The 24,629-nt window shown below is 38.1% G+C and overlaps 1 protein-coding gene across 7 annotated transcripts in view; it reads right to left on the reverse strand.

Moving 5' to 3' along the window:
* LOC130930964 (receptor tyrosine-protein kinase erbB-4-like) overlaps positions 1–21,030 on the reverse strand; it is a 428,601-nt gene extending 407,571 nt beyond the window's left edge. For 4 of the 7 annotated variants that reach the window (XM_057859366.1, XM_057859348.1, XM_057859357.1 and 1 more), the window contains exon 1: positions 20,623–21,030. In XM_057859366.1, coding sequence (XP_057715349.1) covers positions 20,623–20,686 — 64 coding nt within the window. In that variant the 5' untranslated portion in view covers positions 20,687–21,030. The remainder of the gene's footprint in view (positions 1–20,622) is intronic. The other 3 variants (XM_057859391.1, XM_057859384.1, XM_057859374.1) reach the window with 2 other exon arrangements.
* Positions 21,031–24,629: the final 3,599 nt, after the last annotated feature.

A 24,629-nucleotide genomic window follows, 5' to 3' on the forward strand; every position in this document is an offset into this window, starting at 1 on the left:
GTTTGTAGAACATCCTAGAATGATTTCCTGACCAATGTATCGATAATCGTTGTATCACCATATTGTCAGATCATTATCGTGAGCTTTTAATCGCAAATCGTATCGTATCCTGAGGTACCAACAGGTTCCCACTCCTAATAATAATAATAGTAATGACGAAAGGAAGAGGGGGAAAAAATGAGGCTTGTGCAATTGCTAACACATTACTGGGTTTTAATAACTTTTCCAGAAAAAATCCAGTCAGGCTCAACAATGACAAACCTATTCCCCAGCCCTACTGCTCTATAACAGTATATAAAGTCCCTTGAGGATATCATTTTGGAGCCTGAAGAGAACGCAGAAACCCAGGACATGAGAGTAAAAACACGACAGCTGGACAATGGAAATGTTTTTGTGCTCTATCTACCTCGTATTACCTCGTATTATATCTGAATGTCTAGGCTTCTCCCTGTTGGACTGACTGTCCTCTTCGTGTACGATCCTCTCACATCGCTTTGCTATTGGAAAGTGCTTTCAAAAATTTGCCTGACTTGAAATGAAGCGGTGAATCTGTAATGCATAAATACTTCAAGTATTTCAGAATCAGTTAGTTGTGTGAACCTAATTGTTGCAACTCAATTGCATTGTAAAATGCTACTTGCATGTTGTGTTGTTGTAACAAACATTTTGATGCAAAATCTTTCTGCTGCCATTGATACACGACACTAACTTACTAATAACAGTAATATCATGATACAGCATTTATCATGAAACCTAAAGGCAATCTCCATGTACAAAATACACCAAAAGTAGACGACAGCGACACAATCAATAATCTGTACAAGTAAGAACAGCATCCATAGGTACCGGTGTTCCGGTTAACTAAGAGTCACCTCATAGCAAAAAATTGCTACTCATCTGTTGCTTAATCTCGTCTCGTGAGATGAATTTGATCATCTCAAAGTTATCTCATTCTCTGCTTATTTGTTTCTGAGTTTGTGTGTCAAAATGAGCAAAGACATAATTGAGACAAAGGAGATTGATTTGAGAAAACCAGATTTGAGAAATATTTGAGAAGAGAAATTCTCTTAATTAAAAATGGAGTTAAACTTGTACAGCACCTTTCAGGCACTCAAAGCACTTTGATACTATATCCTCATCTACCTGCTGGTGAAAGAACAACATGGGGTTCAGTGTCTTGCTCAAGGATACTTAGATGAACTCATCAGGACAGAGAGTTGAACTCCCAACCTCTGTGTTGGGGAACGACTTCTCTACCACTGAGCCACACACAGGCTCAGATACACTTTGCCCAATGTGACGCGGCACTTCAATGAATAGCAACTTCAGAAAGCGTTTAGCAGCGAGGAAGAAAATTTATTATATTTTGGTTCATTTGATAATTTATATATTTCTTTGATATTTCAAAAAAAAAAAAACTTCCAAATCACAGACATGTTGCGTGTGAGCCAGTAGTTTTAGAGAGACATCGTATGCCAGCGTGTTACCTTTTTTTGATTACGTCATCAAACAAGAGGTTCTTCACACTCTTTTGTGGTAAAATTTTGGTCTTCGAAACCAAAAACCGATAATGCATTTGTAACGGCCAATAGTTTTCGTCGTCAAATTTTCGGTCACATGTCTAATTTTTACCTGAAACAAGATATTCAATTATTTGACCATTTATTATATTTTTTCGGATTCTGGCATGAGATGAATTAAGATGTGTTTGTACATGTCAGAGCAGACACTACTCTTTCTTACAATGAAAGAATCTTGAAAAAACAAAATGAGCAATTGCAGACTAGAAGGAGATCAAATTGAGAAATATTTGTGACTGGCACAATATAAGGTTGCTCTGCGAGATCAGCAAAATAGGCGGCTTTGAGGCAAGTTGAAGAAATAAAATACTTTGCTCATCCATATCTTTTAATGAGACATTACTGAGATCGTGACTCCAAGTAAGAAGATAAAATTGAGATGCATTTCAGATTGACACAAGTACTCATAGTTGTCTCTTGGGGAGATCTTAAAAGGAGACAACTGTCAGACTTGATTGAAAAATCGTACCAGTAAAACTATTATCAAGACCTGTAATGCTCACTTTGAGACTTACTTCTTAAGACACAAATTTGAGAAACCTGAAAAAAAACACTCTGGTCTTGATTATTGCTGATTCATTTTTCAGAGATGTAAATGAGACATGAACAACATCTCATCTTCAATTTTGGTTTGCTATGGGACTCTTTAGAAGTACGGTACATGAACTACATAATGACAAAGTAAAATTAATTTAAACTGGTTTTAGTGTAAATGTGTTTGTCATTTGAATACATTATTCCGATTTAAGATCTCAAGATTTTAGGTTTCAGTCTGGTGTATATTGTACATGTTCGACAGCAATTGATAGGAACAGCCAATCTACAGATCATTGACACGCACAGGTTGGTATAAATATTATTTGATTACCAAGATGGAAGTCAGTTGTTGAGTTTTTTTTTTTATACTTAAATTAAAGTATTATCTTGAAAAAAAAAAAAAAAAGTTAAAAGTTTTAAAATGTTGCCTGAACTCTGCTTGCGTAACTAACATCATCACATATTTGTCATAGAGAACATACGGAGACAGAATGCAACCTAGCTATTCCAAATGAAAACACTGTACTGTACATTATATGTAAAAATGTTCATGAGGAAAAGAGCTGTTAAGATATAATGACTTAAATTTAGTACGGAGCCTATTCTTTTGAATGTTCTGTTTAAATGTTTATGCACTACCAAACAATAACATATCCTTATTTGACATTTTGACGCTACCTACAATTTTCAAGTGGATTGCACAGAGGGCTTCTTTAATCAATAGGACATTAAGAAAAATGATTGAAAAAAACATTTAGCTTGTTTCTTTCGCTTTCAACTCAATCAACAACCCACTGGACATTGATCTCTTTGGAGAAATTAATAAACAAGGCAAGGTATGAGTGGTGATCATGCAAGTAAATACAACTTTTTGCGACGGGATGTAACACATCTCGTCCCAGATGTTCAGTAAAACATGGCAAATAAAAGAAAAATCGAATCTGCAGAAGAAAATGAGCTGTGAAGCGACTCACCTTGCCACACATTTGTCAAGCTGTCAAGCACCATCAACGTTAAGGGTGAGTACACCATTCGGGTTATGTTTTATTGGAATGGCAATAAATGAATCCCTCTTTTAAGATAGTTAGTTACAATGTTAAAAAGTGAAATACATGATCTGTACATGTACACAGTACAAGCAATAATTTTGCTCTTTGTCACTCTTGTGAGAACACAGTTTTTCCCACATTCTATTGAGCAAGTTTGTGATTTTTTTTTAGCTTTATATTTAGTTAAATATTAAGCTAATCCTTACACAATGTTTTAATGCTTTTAAAGATTTAATGATGGCAAGAATTTCACCTCAGAGGATGTTTACTGTAGAGTTTCTTCCTTTGTATTTGTTTATTCTGCTTCATAAAACTGTTTGAACAGGGGTTTAATATTTCATTTTGAGAGCACCATTTGAAGAATTTAATCATTGCCTTCAATTGTACATTCTCTGTATTTACTTTCCTTGGAATTGTGCTTGAATACCCATAAAATGACACATTTGATGTCTATATTCAATTTTTGCATAAATCGCATAAACAAATGTAACTGCAAACCTCAGAATGCACTTCCACATTGATGCGGCCACAAACACACACAGTGCGAGTGTGGCCTGGGTTGATTAATTGGAACGTTTACCAACGATGATAGCTGCACTCCTCAGAGGCAGCACACTGTCTCACTCACTCCACCTTAACCTCAAACAGACACACACGCGCACATATACACATACACAGATGAAATTACACCACCTCTCTTGTTTTCGCCAGCATCTTACAAACGACCCCACCATCAGCCTGCTTTCACCTTGCCAAGAGCGATATCCGGTTGCTTTCCAGGCCAAAACGCAGGGGAGCACTGAGGCGTTTGACTGGCCACTGCACACAAATTAATGAAGTAGGTTCCAAAAACCATGCTTACGCACAAACAGATTCTCACAGGTTTTGCAGTGTCCTCGTCTTTCTTGGCGCTAAAGGTGACTTGTGTCTCCTAGCACAGAGCCACAGCAGAGTCAGGCCCAAGGTCCCTCCACACATACTCACACACACAAGTTTTATGTACCTTTAAACCCTCTGAAGGTGTGGCCATATTTCTGCTGGACTGCAAGGTCACTTCAGTGAGACAAAGAGAGGCCAAGAGTGGGGCGGGGTGCAAGTGATGAGGATTAGAAACACGGGGACTTCTCTGTCTGATACACAATCGTCCTAGACTCGCATCCCATAACTCTCTCATGCTCATCGGCTATCTCTTTCACCCATTTAATGCATCCTCCCACCTGTCGCCGTCCTATCCCTTCGTCAGCGGTCAGCTGCCACTTTCTGGTGCTTCCTCATTTATTACTCCATGACATCAAGAGAGAGTCAGCGTAGAAAGGACACAACGATAGAGACTTGCCCGCTATTACAAATATCGCAGTCGTTTGGAATTAGATTTTCGCTACCACACTTGCAACTCAGAACACTTGAATCGCAAAGCATCGATGAAATTAATGCTTTGACAGCTTTCACAAAACATTTTAATGTTTTTTTAACGGGTAAAAATATCTATACTAAACTTGATACAACTCTAAGGAATTAAATTACACTGAATTCAAAAGAAAGATTCTGTCCTTATATTGTCAATGTTTTTTTTTTGTTTTTTTCCCAACTAATGCACACCTTTGCCACTTACAGGACTACATTCAGAGATTTTTCATATACAGTGGGGCAAATAAGTATTTAGTCAACCACCAATTGTGCAAGTTCTCCTACTTGAAAAGATTAGAGAGGCCTGTAATTGTCAACTTGGTAAACCTCAACCATGAGAGACAGAATGTGGAAAAATAACAGAAAATCACATTGTTTGATTTTTAAAGAATTTATTTCCAAATTAGAGTGGAAAATAAGTATTTGGTCACCTACAAACAAGCAAGATTTCCGGCTCTCAAAGAGGTCTAACTTCTTCTAACTTCATCTAACGAGGTCTAACGAGGCTCCACTCGTTACCTGTATTAATTGCACCTGTTTTAACCCATTATCGGTATAAAAGACACATGTCCACAACTTCAGTGAGTCACACGCCAAACTCCACTATGGCCAAGACCAAAGAGCTGTCAAAGGACACCAGAGACAAAATTGTAGACCTGCACCAGGCTGGGAAGACTGAATATGCAATAAGTTGGTGTAAATAAATCAACTGTGGGAGCAATTATTGGAAAATGGAAGACATACAAGACCACTGATAATCTACCTCAGTCTGGGGCTCCATGCAAGATCTCACCCCGTGCCGTTAAAATGATAACAAGAACGGTGAGCAAAAATCCCAGAACCACACAGGGGGACCTAGTGAATGACCTACAGAGAGCTGGGACCACAGTAACAAAGGCTACTATCAGTAACACAATGCGCCGCCAGGAACTCAAATCCTACACTGCCCGACGTGTACCCCTACTGAAGAAAGTACACGTCCAGGCCCGTCTGCAGTTCGCTAGAGAGTATTTGGATGATCCAGAAGAGGATTGGGACAATGTGTTATGGTCAGATGAAACCAAAATAGAACGTTTTGGTAGAAACACAGGTTCTCATGTTTGGAGGAGAAAGAATACTGAATTGCATCCGAAGAACACCATACCCACTGTGAAGCATTGGGGTGGAAACATCATTCTTTGGGGCTGTTTTTCTCCAAAGGGACAAGGACGACTGATCTGTGTAAAGGAAAGAATGAATGGGGCAATGTATCGAGAGATTTTGAGTGAAAATCTCCTTGCATCAGCAAGGGCATTGAAGATGAGACGTGGCTGGGTCTTTCAGCATGACAATGAACCCAAACACACAGCCAGGGCAACAAAAGAGTGGCTTTGTAAGAAGCATTTCAATGTCCTGGAGTGGCCTAGCCAGTCCCCAGATCTCAACCCCATAGAAAATCTGTGGAGGGAGTTGAAAGTCCATGTTGCCCAACGACAGCCCCAAAACATCACTGCTCTAGAGGATATCTGCATGAAGGAATGGGCCAAAATACCAGCAACAGTGTGTGAAAAGCTTGTGAAGAGTTATAGAAAACGAATGGCTCCGTTATTGCCAACAAAGGGTACATAACAAAGTATTGAGATTAACTTTTGGTATTGAACCAGTACTTATTTTCCACCATGATTTGCAAATAAATTATTTAAAAATCAAACACTGTGATTTTCTTTTTTTTTTTTTCCCACATTCTGTCTCTCATGGTTGAGGTTTATCCATGTTAACAATAACAGGCCTCTCTAATATTTTCAAGTGGGAGAACTTGCACAATTAGTGGTTGACTAAATACTTATTTGCCCCACTGTATCAGATCATATGTATACATTATTATTATTATTACAGGTACGTTATATATTTATAGGTCACTCTATGTGAAGTTCAAAGGGTTTTTGGCACAACTGGCCTTAGTCAAAATCTTTACCTTAAACTTAAATAGACACAGGGGTATTGCGGATATTGCGGTAACTTGATAGTAACCTTTGCTATGTTTGGAAGTCAGTTAATGTTGTGAATCAACCGTAGAGAGTTGTTAAAATTTCTCCCGTTATTGCATTAGTTCCCTTCTGTCTACTTTCAACATGTGAAAGTTTTAAAAATGTTTCATCATTTAAAGATAGATTCAAGTCAAGATTTTGCAGATTTAGGAGTATTTGAAATAAAAAGTTACTTAGGTTCGCTAGGAAGGTTCTCTACAACAGAGCCTTCCTGAGAAGTCTACTGCTTTAAGATGGCGGCTGTTTACTAACTCCAGTGAGTCTATCATTTCGCATCTATTTCTCCATACATGTGATATCTATTGCAGCATCATGTGGGCTAGTTTGTAGGCTTACGGCTGCAGTCAGTTATTATTGGAGCCACCTGGCATTGCGTTTGGAACGGCGTCACAACTCCCTTTTTCTTCCCCACTCCCGCTCTGCTTTCTCTGTGAGTCCGTGTCACTTTTCTCGCGTCATTCAACCAACGTAGTAATGAATTGTAACAAACGCCTACATCCTCAGTAACGGTAACTGCTTTGCAAATATGAAAAAAGTTTTTAGATTACTCACTACAGAAAAAAATAACGCAATTAGTAACCCCATTATATTCTAACACCGTTATTAAAAACACTGGTGACTATAAATCAGAATTCATGCAATGATGTAAGTATCAGTGTGAAATGCAGGAGGATGCAAACAGATGTGCAGTGTGCAGTTCAGAGTAAGCCAAATGTGACAACAAATATACGCAATTGGGAGAATGAAATAATTCTGAGGCGACTCACAGATTCATAGTGTTGCGACTGGCTCGATGTCATCTTTGCAACTTAAGGCTGGCCTGATCGTAAATGTAAAAAAGAAAAACTAAGCACCTTAAAGTCAGATTTAAAGGGAAACTCAGACTTAAAGACTTATGGGCTCTAATAAGCCACAATTGTTCTCTTTTAATAAAATATATAATCGGAACACATATATATATTATATATAATATTGCCATTGTTTTAATATATCTGTAATATTTAGTACATGTTTTGACCTACGAAGGGCACCATTATTTATGCACGCAATGGACGCTCGAGGTGATGACGTAGTTTGTCACTGTCACTAGACAGTAATGGTGTACTGCAATTCTTCAACGCGGCGAGATGTCCAACACATGCGCACATCAGTTAAAAGCGGCGAGTACTTACCATTTGTGTTTTTATTGAGTCTTCTATTACCTTTTTATTGCCTCAAAATACATTTTGCATGTATGGCCCTCTCATACTTTTAAGCATTGTGTTTTCTTGTGGTAGCTTTGAAGCAGATTGTTGATCTGTTGACCACATTAGTCACGTAGCGTATTTAAACCTCCCTTATTTGATATTACTCCGTTTACTTTTCTTAAGGCATCTTTAGTATGTTCTGGCTGTATGCATCCAAAGAAAACGAGCTGAAAGCGCACGGTAGTACTTTGGGTGTCAAATTCTCCTCTTGTAGGACATTTCACCATTGTAGCACATTTTTTGCCTGGCACCACCTGAGTATTCTCACTCTATTTTTCAAACACTGCGAGAAGAGTCTGGGACCCATCTGCTTATTGTCCTCTGGAACCAGAACGAAATAATTCGTGCAATCAGATTCCTTTATTTGCGTGACGTGTTCTTAACGAGCAACATCACTCTTGCGCGTTGGAAGTCGTCTCCACAACAACACAGATAGCGAACGGGAGAGCCGAGAATATGCTCCAATCCGCTGTAAATTCAGTTTTAAATGACCAAAAACACATCGAGTCACTAAAACTAACAGTCTGTCTCGCGCTAGCCATGTTGGTTAGAGTTTCTTGTCGCTTTATCAACAGCACGTCCACCTGTAGCTGATTGGTCCACTCCGCTGTCTGTTTGTTGTGGCTTACTCCGCCCTGGGAATTTGATCTGCCAAACAGTCGCCAGACTCTACAGCTGAAACAGCGGCGAGTCTGTTGTACCAGAAAAGCACATTTTGCAGAAAACCAGTTTTGTCATACTCTCATCTTGTCTCATCCCGTCTTTCCTGTTCATTTTGGTTTTGCCACTCCTTTTGTGAAATATCGACAGTGCTGTAATGCCCATTAATGTTCCTCTCGGGTTCGAATTGAAAGGGTTGGACAGATGATATGTTTATGCAGCTAGCATACACTGGAAGCTCTGCAATGTAACCATGTGCTGTCACCGCCCTGCGACGTCAACAACAATGGTGACCTACTAGTTAAACTAATTTTACAAATTTTATAAAAACGAAAACATCAAGAGGGGTTTTCATATCAAATCATTTTAACTAGTGCTGTCAAACATATCGCGTTAACGGGCAGTAATTAATTTTTTTAATTAATCACGTTAAAATATTTGACACATTTAACACATGCGCGGATGACCTGCTCATGCATTGCCTCAATGAAATTACAATGACGCCGTTTTTTTGCACATTGAGAGCTAAGAGGCAGAGAAAGGCGAGTGGACACAGGCATTCATTCGACCGCACCGTTCATTAGAATAAAGCTTCGGCAACTCCTTCACAACAAACATAAGTATCATTTAGTGAAAGCACAACAAAAATAATATTCCCATCTCTCAAAAAAAATAATGATAATAATTTTCATTCCCAATTAAAATAGCTATGCAAAATACACATAAAAGTTACTCATACTTTGGTCAAACTCTATTCAGACATTTCGTTTAGCTCAACAAATACATTGGATGGAAATATTTAGTCACAATATAGAAACTATCAGAAGTCACGTACGTTGTGAAGTCAGCACTCAAATGGCCGTGTACAATGTATGGACCAGTAAACAGGGAACTACGGCGTCAGTCGAGGGACAAAACACACTCATTGGCTTGATTTCTAAGTAATTTAAAACTCTCCATTGACACCTTGTGGTTTATTTCATTAACTACCTTACGTAGTTAGAGACACTGGGGAAGAACGGCAGGGAGCCCATGTGACGTCAACGCTCGGCGACGTCAACAAAGGCGAGCTACTAGTTTATTTTTTGATTGAAAATTTTACAAATTTTATTAAAACGAAAACATTAAGAGGGGTTTTAATATAAAATTACTACAACTTGTACTAACATTTATCTTTTAAGAACTACAAGTCTTTCTATCCGTGGCTCCCTTTAACAGAAAGAATGTTAATAATGTTAATGCCATCTTGTGGATTTATTGTTATAATAAACAAATACAGTACTTATGTACAGTATGTTAAATGTTTACGTCCGTTTTGTGTCTTATCATTCTATTCCAACAATAATTTACAGAAAAACATGGTATATTTTAGAGATGGTTTGAGTTGCAATTAATCACGATTAATTAATTTTTAAGCTGTGATTAACTCCATTAAAAATTTTAATCGTTTGACAGCCCTAATTTTAACTCATATTAAAGTTAATTTTTTAAGAACCACAAGTGGATCCCTTTAAGGCAGACATGTCCAAAGTGCGGCCTGGGGGCCAAATGCGGCCCGTGGTCAAATTTCATCCTGCCCCCAGCCTCTGTCATAAGATCAATATTGTCTGGCCCGCACACAGACTTAATAAATTGGTCAGCAGTACTGCTACCAGCATATGAAGTAGCCTACACACTAAATGCTGCTCCTCTTTTACCCATTAAAAGGCAGCAGCACTCTAAGCAACATTACACCGTGTGATCCTTGACTTCTAATTTTCTAAAATGGCGACAATCAACAACAACAAAAAAAGTTGACTGCGACGGCTGACGCTTCAAGGATAGATAGGTTGAAATTGGACTATTTCTTCAATAAAATATGCAACAACTGTGTCTGCTTCATTTGCAAAGACACAGTTGCTGTTTTTAAATAATTCAATGTGAGGCGATATTACCAAACAAGACATGCTAACATGTATGACAAAATTACAGGGAAGATATGCAGCGAGAAATTTAAGCAACTTTTGAAGCTAGTTTCATTTCACAGCAGCAGTATTTCGCAAGAGCCCAAGAGTCGAAAGAGAACGCTAGTTGCAAGATTGTTGCAATTATTAATTTAAAAAATATAATAAAATAAATGTGACACACAGAATGGCTTGCTAAAATTTGCTTAAATATATTGTTCTGCGTAAAGGACATCAGCCAAGGTCGGCCCCCCACATTTTTACCACACCAAATCTGGCCCCCTTGGCAAAAAGTTTGGACAACCCTGCTTTAAGGAGACCAAATCCAAAGACAAAATCAGCGACTTGGTCATGCCCATTTTACTATGGGCAGAATAACATGCCTGGAGAAGCCCAGCTTTTTAGGCTGCTCTGAACAGTCACACAAAGATAACAGATAATGAAAAAAATCAGATTTGTACAGTCTGAAAATAGCCTAAGACAGTTGTATAGATATTATACTGCAGAATCACAGCTCCTCTCTTGGCTTTCCAGTACATCAACAGTAGTAGTCAGTCTTCGCAGACGATGAAAATTATATGCCTGTGAGTGTTCTACATGTTGCTCCACTGTTAATCTTCAGAAGTGAGTTGCCTAAAGGGTAATAACACTAAACACATGATTTAAGGTCTCGTTGTTAGCCTATGTGATTACACTGTTGTATGTTAACATCACGATAGGGATGACCACATAGTTGTTATAGAAATCCAATTATATTTAGCTTTGTTATGTTTCCTAGAAGTAAAAAAAAAAAAAAAATTGCCTGATCGACAGCTCACATCTCGTAAACACAGAAGGAGTGATCACCTGTCACGTACCTCAAGCAATTAGTGTACAAAAATAAAAAGAAGCATGTGCATATACACACATCCACACTGAGAAAAACCCTTGAATCTCACACATAATTTGTGTGCATAATTGTTCATGCCAAATTCACCCATCACTCTCATTTCACACAAACAAACTCTAATCAAGAACGGCTGACACTAGCCAAATGAAAAGAAAAAAACTTGCAAGTGAGGAGGACGAAGCATCCCCAGAGCTTGTCCTCTGAGGGACTTCCAACCTCACTCTGAAATTAACTTCCTGACTAGATGAGGAGCTCAGTCCAAGCTGCCATTTAAAAAGCTGCAGAGGGTTCCAATATTACTTTTGCACGCAAGAGTCTTTATTCAAATTTGAAAAAGCATTTCACTGTGGCTAATAGAATTCAGGTTGAAATGGATTTGGAAAACAATTGCATTCAGTTTATATAATTTTATTTTGTCACAGCATCACAACTTGGTTATTAGGTTTGTCATCCTCTCGGCAGCTTTGCAGGGACGAGTGACTACAGCGTTTGTAGAAAAGGCCAAATGCAACTGTCTTGTTAAGCAGATCGATGCGTCTTTGTGCCCTCTCAATGATCCATGATATTATGAATGCTCTGTGATATTACATTTCGGCGCTTTTGGAGACTGGTCTTTCTCTGTCATGGTGACGGCTGAGCAAAACAATCATCTCTTCCACTGTAGCAAATATTCAATAAGGAGCTGAGGAAGGCAGACACTGACAGGCTTTGTCAGAAATTGTCTGATAGAAATAAATGTGCACATGCGCCTGCATACAGAATATCAATCAAACCCACACCCCCCATGAACACAAAATAACACACACTTCTGCTGTGCCATTGCGAGCTAGCGCCTGATTAAGGCGGCTGTTGCATGAAAGCCTCACAACAGTAAATTTACTTAATTTGTAGTGTAATGAAACAGATTAGGTGTCTTGAATATTTTAGCATGGATTACCACACACACACGCCAAGCCTCCAACACATGCCAGCACTGGAAGATAATAAAATACTTAGGTGTATAAATTGCGCTGAAAAAAGCGCATCAACGCAAGAACACATACTATGGATGACAGACGACTGATCACGTTTCCTTGCATTTAACTTTTAAAAAAAATAGAGGCTACTGGAAGGCTACTGTGAAGGGAACGCCACCGGAGGAAGGCAACTCAAAGAAAAAAGACCAGACTTGTTTTGAAAGAGTGGAGGCTGCCTCGCCAAAGCGACGCTGTCAGTCAAAAGAAGCTGAACAACATCCCACTTCCTGCATTGGCCATGTGCCGGAGTACATGCGCGTGAGTAGGAACTCAAAGCCAACGTTTGTATACAGAAGGTTTCATTTGCGCGTAATGCTGGGGTTCGGATTATTTACTGTGGGGGTTCTGCATAAGATAAACTTTACATGTCTACTAAGAGGTTTTAATTAAATTCCTAATGCGCAACCAACATTTTAGTTGTGTTTGCAATATCCTGTTGACGCGGGATCAAATTATTAATTAGGAAATTAAGAAAAGCCACAAAGAACGGATACTTGTTGCAGATATTAACGGGGGTGAAGGAAGGACAAGAAGGGAGATGTGTGCATGTAGGAGTGGGAACCTCTTAGTACCTCACGATACGATACGATTTACGTTACAAAGCTCACGATAACGATGATCTGATGATATGGCAATACAACGATTATCGAAACATTGCTCAGGAAATCATTCTAGGATATTCTACAAACAACTAATAAACAGAAAAACAAGCTTCTGCTGTGAATTGGAATGAGTTTATCACTTGTAGACGTCCAATCCATTTGAAGTGGGAGGGTGGCAGGGAATGAATATTCGTTCATTCGCTGCCATCCCTTCTACTTCAAACAGATTGAAGGTCTATGACCGGTAGTGGCAGCCAATGCCAGGCAATGAGGTAATTTTGGGCCATTTAAGGTCATTTTCTTGTTGATTTTCAGTTAGTTCCTGTTGATTTTGGGGTATTCTATGGGTCTCTTCCTGTTTATATTGAGTTGCAGAAGAGGAAGTGACCTGGGAATCACCCAAATGAATAGGCAGTGACTCAAGCTCAACGGATAATGACCTGTAAATGCCCTGAAAATCGGACAGAATGACTGTGAATGCTGTGGTTTCGAATGAACGAACTGTGAATGCTCTGGTTTCGAATGAACGAACGTTCCCAGGCTAAATGGATTGAGCACCGTCAATGCAGCCTTGGAGTTAACTTAGACACTAATATGGTGGAAGATTTTGGTAGCAACTTGTTTGTTCATTTTAATTTTATTTTAGACACTGACACCTTTTTAAACTGATATCTCAATTCTTGGCAGGAGCACATCAATAACGTTTTGGGATACAAAGTATCACGATATATCACCATTTTGATATTTTGTCACACGCCTATGTGCATGTGTGTTTGTCTCGGGCAGAGTATGAAGGCATTTGGATAGAGTACAATTGCAAGTGGTGGCCAGGACTCAGTAAACCCTCCACTGGTCTCAGAAAATAAAAGAACGGAGAAAGACTTTGTGATAGACGTGTGAAAGTGGATTTGTGACCTCTAATTAAGTTCCCGCTGGCCTTTTCACCTTTTGAAAACCTGCCAGGCCACTGGCCTCAAGGAGGGTCGGGGCACACTGCCCATCACTGGGCACCATCAACCAGAGCTGTCGCAACCACATGTCCAGTATTTAAACAGTGTGTCCACTGTCCGGTCCAAAAGTCAAGTGTTTCGCAAGGTAACCTCGATTGAATCATGGCATTTGTTTTACATAAGACAAAATTTCACAAAAAGTATAAATACAGATACTGTATAATACTCCTATAGTGTACCTTCTATGGAGTATTGAAATACTGTCCTATTTATTTACCATAATTTTCAGACTAAAATCTACTTTTTCTCTCACTTTGTACCCTGTGGCTTTTACATAAAGCAGCTTTTTTATTGTTTTTTTTTTTTTTTTTTTTTTTTTTTTTTATAGGGGAGTGGGCAAATGAGCTTCATTTTTTCACATTGAAGAAAATGACATTTTCATTTAATTTCCACGTAAGACTTTCCGATGCTTGATCCAAATACAGAAGAACAGTTTAAAGATAGCCTCGGATTTTTCGAATTAGTTTTATTTTAAAGAGGTCGAATTGCTAAATTGTGCGACTGCTAAAAAAACTGCTAGGGTATGGCTAGCATTGATTGCCATTAGCCCTGAGTATATCAAATGCTATGGCAAGCATTTTTAGAGGAAAAGTTTGGGAAAAAAAAAAAAAAAAAAAGCTTAAAGTGCGCTTCAAGCTTACAAGGCAAGGTGAAGTGGATTTTTGAATGACTGTTTTTCAAGTTAGGTAGGTTGTTTTTAGGTTGTAATTAATTGCAATTCAAACCATCTCTAAAATATGCCATGTTTTTCTGTAAATTATTGTTGGAATGGAAAGATGAGACACAAGACGGATATATACATTCAACATACTGTACATAAGTACTGAATTTGTTTATTATAACAATACATCCACAAGATGGCATTAACATTATTGACATTCTTTCTGTTAAAGGGATCCACGGATAGAAAGACGTAGTTCTTAAAAGATCAATGTGAGTACAAGTTATAGTAATTTTATATTAAAACCCCTCTTAATGTTTTTGTTTTAATAAAAGTTGTAAAATTTTCAATAAAAAAATTAACTAGTAGCTCGCCTTTGTTGACGTCGCCGAGCGGGACGTCACATGGGCTCCAAGCCATTCTTCCACAGTGTCTTTAACTACGTAAAGTAGTGATTGAAATACACCACAAGGTGTCAATGGCGAGTTTTGAATTAATTAGAGAACTAGCCAAGGCAAAGTTTGAGTAAGTTTTTGTGTATTTTGCATAGCTATTTTGATTGGGAATGCCAGTTCTCTTTGCATTGAGCACTTTTCTTTTTGTGAACATTATTTTTGTTGTGCTTTCACTAAATGATACTGTAGCGATTTACCTGTTCCGCCCAAATGCATGATGGGAAGTTGGGCAACCATGACTGTCAGTGGTGGCTGCAAATGGTATATGTTCTGCGTTGTGTTAAATAAAGCGTGTTATGAAAAAAATTCATCTCATGTCATTCTTCCCCACATCGCTCGCCACTAGTTATGTTTGTTGGGAAAGAGTTGCCTAAGCTTATGCCAATAACGGTGCGGTCCAATGAACGCCTGTGTCCACTCGCATTTCCCTGCCTCTAAATGAGCAAAAAACGGGTTAACTGTAATCAGTTTGAGGCAATGCATGAGTGGGTTATTCCGCGCATGCGTTAAATGCGTCAAATATTTTTAACGTGATTAATTTAAAAAAACTAATTATCGCCCGTTAACGCCAAAAATTTGACAGCACTATTTTGTTTTTTTTGTTTTTTTGTTTGTTTGTTTGTTTTTAAAAATATTTTTAGGACTGCCTCAGAGTATGCATATGAATGAAGAGGATGTAACTGTGTGTGTAGATGTTTTTATCTGGTTAATAAAGATATTCTTAATCAATCAAATATTTTTCTGTATCATCTCTCTCTGTAAATATCCCATATTAACATATGGACATCTAGCACTTGAGCAAAGCAGCTGTCGTAGTAAACATCTAATATTGACAAAAAACAGAAAAAATAACAAATTGATCAAAGAAGGTAAGATGTGATGACGTGGCAGACAAGGGAGAAGTGCTTCCAACTTATTTGGCTGATAAGGTACTGTATATTGTACACTTTACTGCAAATAGCTAAAAGCTATTTATAGTATGTTTATAGGGGTGTTTATAGAAGCCAAGATGCATGTGCTGCCACAAACCCCAAAAATATTTAATATACTAATTTGCTACCTATTTTGTCTGAGTTCAGTTGATTTCCCGAAATCTACCCGTTTTCAAATGGTCATTACTAAAGAACAGAATAAGGTAGAGCATAACTTTTTCTTCTCCTAAAAGATTGGAATCAAATCTTTAGTCATAACACAAAATATTCTATCGGCCTTGAGAGATGAGTCAAAATGTTTGAAATCAGGTTGTCTTTTCAGAAAACACTTGGCACTGAAAGAGTGAATATGAAAGTCTCATCGAAAAAATAAGTGAAATTAATTAATTTACTGCAGCACCACTGAAGATTACTCAAGGCACATTGGTGTGCAATGAAACAGGTAAAGAATTACCAGTCCTATGCATCTCAAAACCATTAATCAAAGGCACATATTTGTAAAATCTCATGACATAAAAGGGGAAAGTAAAACACCCTGTGTCGCACGGGCTATGTTAGAGATATTTGAAAATCAAGACAATAGAAATTATGGTTTTAAAAACACTAAAGGAATGCGTTCATAACATACAGTATATGGATGTTTTCGAGGTCTTGAAACACAAATTTAAAACAATACAAACACAATAAGAGCGCAAGAGCAATGGCTCAAACTAAAAGTCTCAGTTTTTTTTTCCTTTTTTTGAAAAATTATTATTATTATTTTTTTTTTAAACCAATCATAGCTGCTTAATTGAATACCAAAATAATGATTAGGCCTGAAATTACTCACCATTTACTTCTGGAGTTGTTTAGTTCAACACAAATTGTTATTCTGACATTTAATTTGCAACAGGTGGATAAACAAGTTAAATGGACCACCTGCTACCTAGTGGAAGACCGTTGAATTATATTGCTTGTCAGTGTACTGTACATTGCTGGCATAAATAGGTCTACAACGGTACATTATTTTTAGTAAATGAATCATATTTGAGGGGAGAATTTCAACAGTCATAGTCCAAAAACAAATGTCTCTGTCACAGTGAATCAGAAACTCTCAAACAGGTCGATTTCTAATACATCAGACAACAGACACAGTAGGAGTGTGAAAAATATCAAAATGGTGATATATTGTGATACTTTGCATCCCAAAAGGTTGTCAATACGCTCATGCCAAGAATCGAGATATCCTTTTGAAAAGGTGTCAATGTTTAATGAAAAAAAAAAAAAAAATCAACATCATCATTTAGCAAGTTGCTACCTAAAGCTTCCACCATAATAGTGTCTCAGTTAACTCTAAGGCTGTCATTAACGGCGCTCGACGCCAATCTGTTAAGACTGGGAAGTGCGAATGAACGTTCTTTCATTCAAAACCAGAGCATTCACAGTCACTCTTTCCAAATTTCGGGCCATTTACAGGTCACTTTCTGTTTATTTTGGAGCATTTACAGGGCATTTTTTGTTGAGTTTGAGTCACTGCCTATTCATTCCCCGTTCACTTCCTGTTCTGTAACCCAAAATCAATAGGAAGTGACCCATAAAATGCCCCAAAATCAACAAGAAGTGATGGAAATCAACAGGTAATGACCTGAAATGGCCCAAAATTACCTCGTTGCCATGCATTGTCTGCTACTGACGGCCATAGAAGTGGGAGGGGGCTTATTCGCTACTACACTCCCAGTTACAATGGATTAGATGTCCACTAGTCATAAAATTACAGCAGAGAGATGAAGATAACAACTTATGAACAGAACAACAAGTTTTGTAGAATAATCTAGAATGATTTCCTGATCAATGTATCAATAATCGCTGTATCGCCATATCGTGAGATCATCGTTATTGTGAGCTTTGTATCGCAAATCGTATCACGAGGTACCAAGAGGTTCCCACCCCTACATTACAGTATGCTGAGTTCCTCAAGGTGCACCAAGTGAAGGAATCCATCCTTCTCATTGCCTAACTCCTAATTTTCATGCCCTTCAGCTTGGACCGAAGCAGCAAATTACACCCCTCTCTTCAAAGTTAACTCCACTCAACTGGGAATAGTATCATATCGAGCCTTTTGTCTTTCAGTCTCGGTAAATCCTCAGCAATCACTGCAGCATATTAGGTGAGGGAAAAATACCATGTGGGTCATACAGTGGAGATATTAAATTTTGATAGCAATGTTGACTAATTTGGAGCAAGATGGAATTGCACCTCACCTCCCCCTCATCCGTCATGCTGTCACATAAAGGTCTAGACACTCTAGACTGATGCTATCATGAAAAAAAAAGCTTGATTAGCTTGTAATAAATTCTCATTTCTGCCAGTTGTCGACAAAGTCTCGGCCAGCACCATGCGGGCCAGCTGACAACCCGTCGGTAATTTGATACTGGCATTCAGCAAGTGCACCCCCAACACCGCACCATCCCCCTTGCCAGACCACTGCACAGGCGTCTTCAAATGTCACCCAAACACGCACATGCCAATGCTGCATTTGTCCTACATGCACACACACACACATAACCCCATGAGAAAACACACACACAAACCAATTACAGGGTCCAAATAAATGCGACTTGGACACCACAATGACTGAATATTAGAAGCCTTTTATTTCTTAATGAAACGTCACCTCAGACAGGGTGAACAGTTGCATTTCAAAGATTGCCTATATATGGACATGATTAGAATACATCTTAACCAAAAATTGCACCACATTGTCGCAAGTCTCCACCAGTCATTCACCACACATAATTGCCTTTAATAATCAATAATATAGGCCCGTGTACAGCATTTTAAATTGCCTTTTGCAGACAAAACATTATGACCTTTGACCCTGTAGGTATTTAAAATGACATATTTAAAATGAATAATTATTTGATTGGATCTAATAAAATAATAAATAAATAAAAAGAATAAATCTCAAAGCGGATATTTGAGAATGTATATTTTTTTACACAAGCAAGCACTTGTGTACACACAGAGTATTCATTGTACAATCTTCTCATTTACTTCATCATGCTAATAAGGGTACAATATTTAGCAGTGATCATCCACATCATCGACTCATTATCACCCACAAAGTTCCCATGAGAAACTTCTCGGGTTCTTCTTGCATGGAATTTGCATTCCAAATATCCGGAATGGGCGTACATGCATGCAAAGAACAATCAAGTGATGGTGCCTATTTTCCCCATGTCCATCCAAGCAGTGTGTGTGTATGCGTGTAAAGAGCAACTCAGTGACATCAAACAAATCTTCCGCTTATCTTATGAGTTGAAAAATTCTTCAACGTGCATTGCCAAAGCTTGACTGAACCACTTTAGATGGTAAATCGTGTGGCTCATTAGACCCAAATATCTCTGAAAAAACCCAAAACAGAACACAAAGTGATTGAAGTCTCTGAGCAAGCATAAGAAGGATCAACGAGGCTCATAAAGAGCTGGGTCCAAATCCGGCATCATTAGCGAACCTCATTTGGTGGCATGTAAACGATCAGCAAACATCCTGCAGCGCCCGAAGGAAAATGTCCTTAATGAACTAAGTGTGGATGGACTATTTAGCAGAGGAATGCTGCAGGAACATCAAGGAGATGCTGGACACACCACAGCGGACGCAGCAGAAGTTATTGCATGTTAACCTTTGAGTTAATCATTTAACTCATTAGCGAGCAGTGATGATGCTAAACGTCCCAGTTATTATGACAAGGAGAAGCTGGCAGCAAATGATTACTGCAAACCCTCCCAGTTAAAAAAAATTTTTTTAAAAATTGGACGTGTAGCGCCGTCAATGGCGCTAAAATATGAGTATTCACCACCAATCCTGCAGTTCAAATAAATTGGACTATCTATCAATATCAATGAGTTAAATATTATGATTTTTTTTTTTTTTTTTAATCAACTTTGGTGTGTTATCAGGGGCTATAACTAACAAATGATTTTTTTTATCATTAAAATGTTAATATTTGTTAATTTTATTTATTCATTGATATATATGTAATGATTAATAATTAAAAAAATATTATTCATTGTTATATAAAATATATAATGTCAACATTTGTGGTAATATTTTGGTCTGCATGATTCAAAATGTGATGTCCGCAGTCAGCGTACGTGTACGCCAGGTCTTTATGGGGTTAAATTACGTTTATTTGTGTTATTTATTATACAGTATATACACATACGCACACACACATATATATATTTTTAATAACCCAAAAAGAGTCAATTGACCTGTAAAGGGTTAATGAGATTTTCAAACTAATCAAGTATTCCACCAACACGTCATCATAAAGTACTTCAAAGTGGTGGAATATACAGTTTATGAAGTGCTGAAACATTCAAATGAGATCCTCTAATGTCATTTAACAAAACCGAATCTAAATTTTAAATCTTACAAGTGCACTTCTATTTTACACAGAGGAATAAGGACGAGCTTCGAGGACGAAGTAGCGTCTGTTGTTGCGAAGTTGAGCAAGTAATTTCCCCTCCTCGCTAATGAATCGACAATGAGCCAATCAGTACACAGATTGTGCGATTAAACTCAGCGAAGGTGTTCGGGCGCCCGTCCAAGCATTAAACGCTTACCTGATTGCGCAGCACCGGATCGGACGAGCAGCAAAGTAGCGAGGGCGCAGACGAGCAACTTCATCTTGGACAAAAGGCTGATGTTAATCTTGTTAAACTCCCGCAACTCACATGTCCAATTAAGATATCCTGGTCGTGTCTCAAGCGCGCAATAATCAGGAGGGAAATGGTGCGATGCTCCTCTTGTAATCGCTTGCTCGCGCACCCCCGGCGCGGCGCACAGCCTTTACGCGCCGCTTGGCTGTGTTTGTTTACTAGTTCCCAGGCTGCCGCTCGGATCGCTTTCCACGGTGGACGCTGTGAGACCGATCGCCCGTATACTGACACGGTGTTGGTTGCTGGGCGCGCGCGTGGTCTTGCGTGCGTGCGCGCGAGTTGGTGAGCTCTGGGTGTGAACACGCCTCCAAAATGTGACAGGCACTTGACGCAGCCAATTATAAAGGCTAATAGACGTTCAAGGAACGTTCGGTCGCGCCTGGAGGTCCGCCCACGTCACCCTTCAGTCTCCGTGGTTCGTCTAGGCCAGCCGGCGTGTCCTCCATCGTACGTGCGCATGCACCTGTGACCTCGTGAGCTACGGGCGAGGGCCAACTGAGCATTTCACATGTTGCCGCTGGAAAGTTCACAGGAGAGCAAACATCTGCGTTCAAAAGCCACATTTAAAAAAAAAAAAAATCTGTAAAATGGACAGTTGGGTCAGCTGAAAAGAAACAATTAGATGATAGAATAAATAGAGTTTTGGGGGAGCGCAAGAGAGACCTTTTTTTGTAATTAGTTATTGCAAATTAACTTAAGTTTTCCAAAATAAAGTTCATGGGGGGCAAGAGAGAACTTTGTTTTTTAAAGTTAGTTAGTTTATTGCAAATTAACTATAAGTCTTCTAAATTAAAATGCGTATTTGTGTTGCTAATTAGTTTCTATGTTATCTGCTCCAAAGAACGAATTAAATATTTAATTGATTGGATAAATAAAACTAAATCACACCAAAATTAACAAATATACAAATCAATTTTACGGAGAAGTGGCAAAAACAATGGAATAAAAGCGTACAATTCTTTTCCTTAGTTTTACCACCTGAATATTTTTGAAGTTTAGTATGCTGCAATGATTACCAAACAGGGTGTCATGGCATACAACTGCTGAATATCATCAGCTGCAGGAAGTAATTCAATTTCACTTAATTTATTTGAGGATTATAATTATCAATTATAAATACACGGTCTATCTTTGTTCATCTACCAATGCCAATGCCATAAACTGATAGGCAGATAACTAAATGAACTGCTATTAGATGACAGAAGGACGTGTGGATGCACCTGTTGCTCAGAGTAAATCACTGCTTTGCTTGACAGTATTGCTTGTGATCAATTCAACTGGCCAGTATTTTAGACTGCCAAAGTAAATGGAGAAGAGAGCATCCTTTTCAGTAATCTTACTTTTACTGATATTTTGTGAACCGTGATTGTCTTTTTGTTTTTTGGAAAATTGTGTGCTTTGGGGAACATTGCGCTTTATGTAGTCTGTAAACTGCTAATTAAATGTTACAATAACCTATTGATAGATGAACGTTATATTCTAGGGGTGTGACAAAATATCGAAATGGTGATATGTCGTGATACTTTGTATCCCAAAACGTTATCGATATGCTCCTGTCAATAATCGAGATATGGTTTTAAAAAGGTGTCAATGTTTTTTTTTTTTTTTTTTTTTTTTTTTTTTTTTTAAAGGAACCATCAAGTTGCTACCAAAATCTTCCACCATAATAGTGTCTCAGCTAACTCTAAGGCTGCCATTGACGGTGCTCGACGCCCAATCCATTTAGACTGGGAACGTTCATTCATTCAAAACCAGAGCATTCACAGTCATTCGGCCCGATTTTCGAGGCATTTACAGGTCATTTGCCTTTCATTTTAGGGCATTTACAGGTCATTTCCTGTTGAGTTTGAGTCACTGTCAACTGTCATTTGGGTGATTCCCTGGTCACGTCCTGTTCTGTAACTCAAAATAAACAGGAAGTGACCCATAAATCAACAGGAAGTAACTGAAAATCAACAGGTAAATGACCTTAAATGGCCCAAAATTACCTCATTGCCTGGCATTGGCTGCCACTGACGGCCAGAGACGTTCAATCCGTTTGAAGTGGGAGGGACCACCCTCCCAGTTCAAATGGATTGGACGTCTACTAGCGATAAACTCATTCCAACTCTTGAAACTTGTTTTTCTGTTTATTAATTGTTTGTGGGAAATCTTAGAATGATTTCCTGACCAATGTATCGATGATCATTGTATCGCCATATTGTCAGATCATCGTTATCTTGAGCTTTGTATCGCAAATCGAATCGTATCGTAAGGTACCAAGAGGTTCCCGCTCCTACTTTATTCCATTAGAAAAAGAAGATTACCAAAAAACAGCTTTTAATCCTATTTTTTTCTTTGTGTGTGTGTTTTTTTAAGTATAAGGTAGGTTTTTAAAGAGCTTTCAATTTTGTCGTTAAATATAGTGGGAAGTTGCATAGTATTTCAGCATTAGGCATTACAGTTTTTATTTTATTTTTTTAATTATGTATATTATTATTATTATTTCTTTTCATATGTGGCACTAGGTATCAGACCTGTTGTGGATACGGTAAGACTTATTGAAGGTACATTGAGAACATTGACACATGAAGCCCCTGTGAGCGAAAAGGTGTCAATCGTTTCCTTTCTTCTGCTGCCATCTAGCGGAATTTAGAATAAAATGCACAAATTCAGCGTTGTTTTATACCATGAACAGAAGAGGGTGCTACAAACATCAATAATGTTTTGATGTCTTCCAAAAAGAATTGTTTCCGCTTTCCGTGCGTTTATTGAGGTAAAGCGCCCATTTTACTTTCAAAAAGTGGATAAACCACTAAACAAAAATGCCACTGAAGCAATAGCGATCAGTCTATGTTTAGTCATAAAATTACTTGCAAGAACCACGTTGCCCTTCATCAATTTTGTCATCAATCTATCCGGCCCATATTTCGCACTACGTACATTTTGAAAGTAATAAAGCAGAAATCATTTTATCAGTATTCAAACATTTTGTACCCATTTTTGGGTGGTTTGCTGTGACGTTTGTTTATTCATAATGGGTACCTTTGCTTGATGTAGATAGGAAAAAATTACATTGTGTACCATTACAATAAATTGCATTACTTAGTCCCCCCCCCCCCCCCCCCCCAAAAAAAAATTAAGAATAATAATAGGGGGAAAAAATAGTTGAATATGTCTTGCGATGTATTTTACATTGAAATGTTTAAAATTTCAAATTCAAGTAGTGGTGGAGTAGAGTATATTTGGTGTAATATCCTCAGTCCTTACTATTCACCGATCATAACAGATGGATGAGCTCAGTTAGTGCATAAAGTTAACCATCTGTAAACACTACACTTAGCTTATAGGTCCTGTTCAATGTAAGTCGACATCAATTAATTATTTGACTGGGCCAAAGAAAAGAATGTTGCTAACCACCCTGCCAAATTTTTATTAAAAACATTGCTAAGAATATGCAACAAGGCATAAAAAAATGAGAGGAAATAAGGCTGGACACAATGGAACAGTATATTAATTTATAAACCAAATGACAACAAACTTTTCTTAGTGATAAGAATCAGGTCAGTCACTTGAAAGTTCACATATTAAGTTAAAGCCTGACTGACTAAATAAAATATTGTACTTTGCTTGTCGAAATAAAAAAAAATCCGCTATTAAAAATTTTGTTGTTTTGTGGTACTTTTCAAGGTTAAAACAAGAACCCTGTAGTAGATGCAAGACAAAGAAGCACTTTAAACATAACTAGAGACAAAATTAAACCCAAACTTTCATTCAATGCGACAATTCAAAGGCAGCCTAGTGGCTGCTTTCGAAGAAATGTCTGCCTGTTTCTTTTTAGGTAACGTAATATGCATACACAGGCACTTTTCATCTGCCATGTGGTTAATTCCAGTACAGTCAATGAATGTAGTGTACCATAAATTTGATGA

This window comes from Corythoichthys intestinalis, chromosome 2 (assembly GCF_030265065.1).
Source record: "Corythoichthys intestinalis isolate RoL2023-P3 chromosome 2, ASM3026506v1, whole genome shotgun sequence".
Classification (NCBI taxonomy): Eukaryota; Metazoa; Chordata; class Actinopteri; order Syngnathiformes; family Syngnathidae; genus Corythoichthys; species Corythoichthys intestinalis.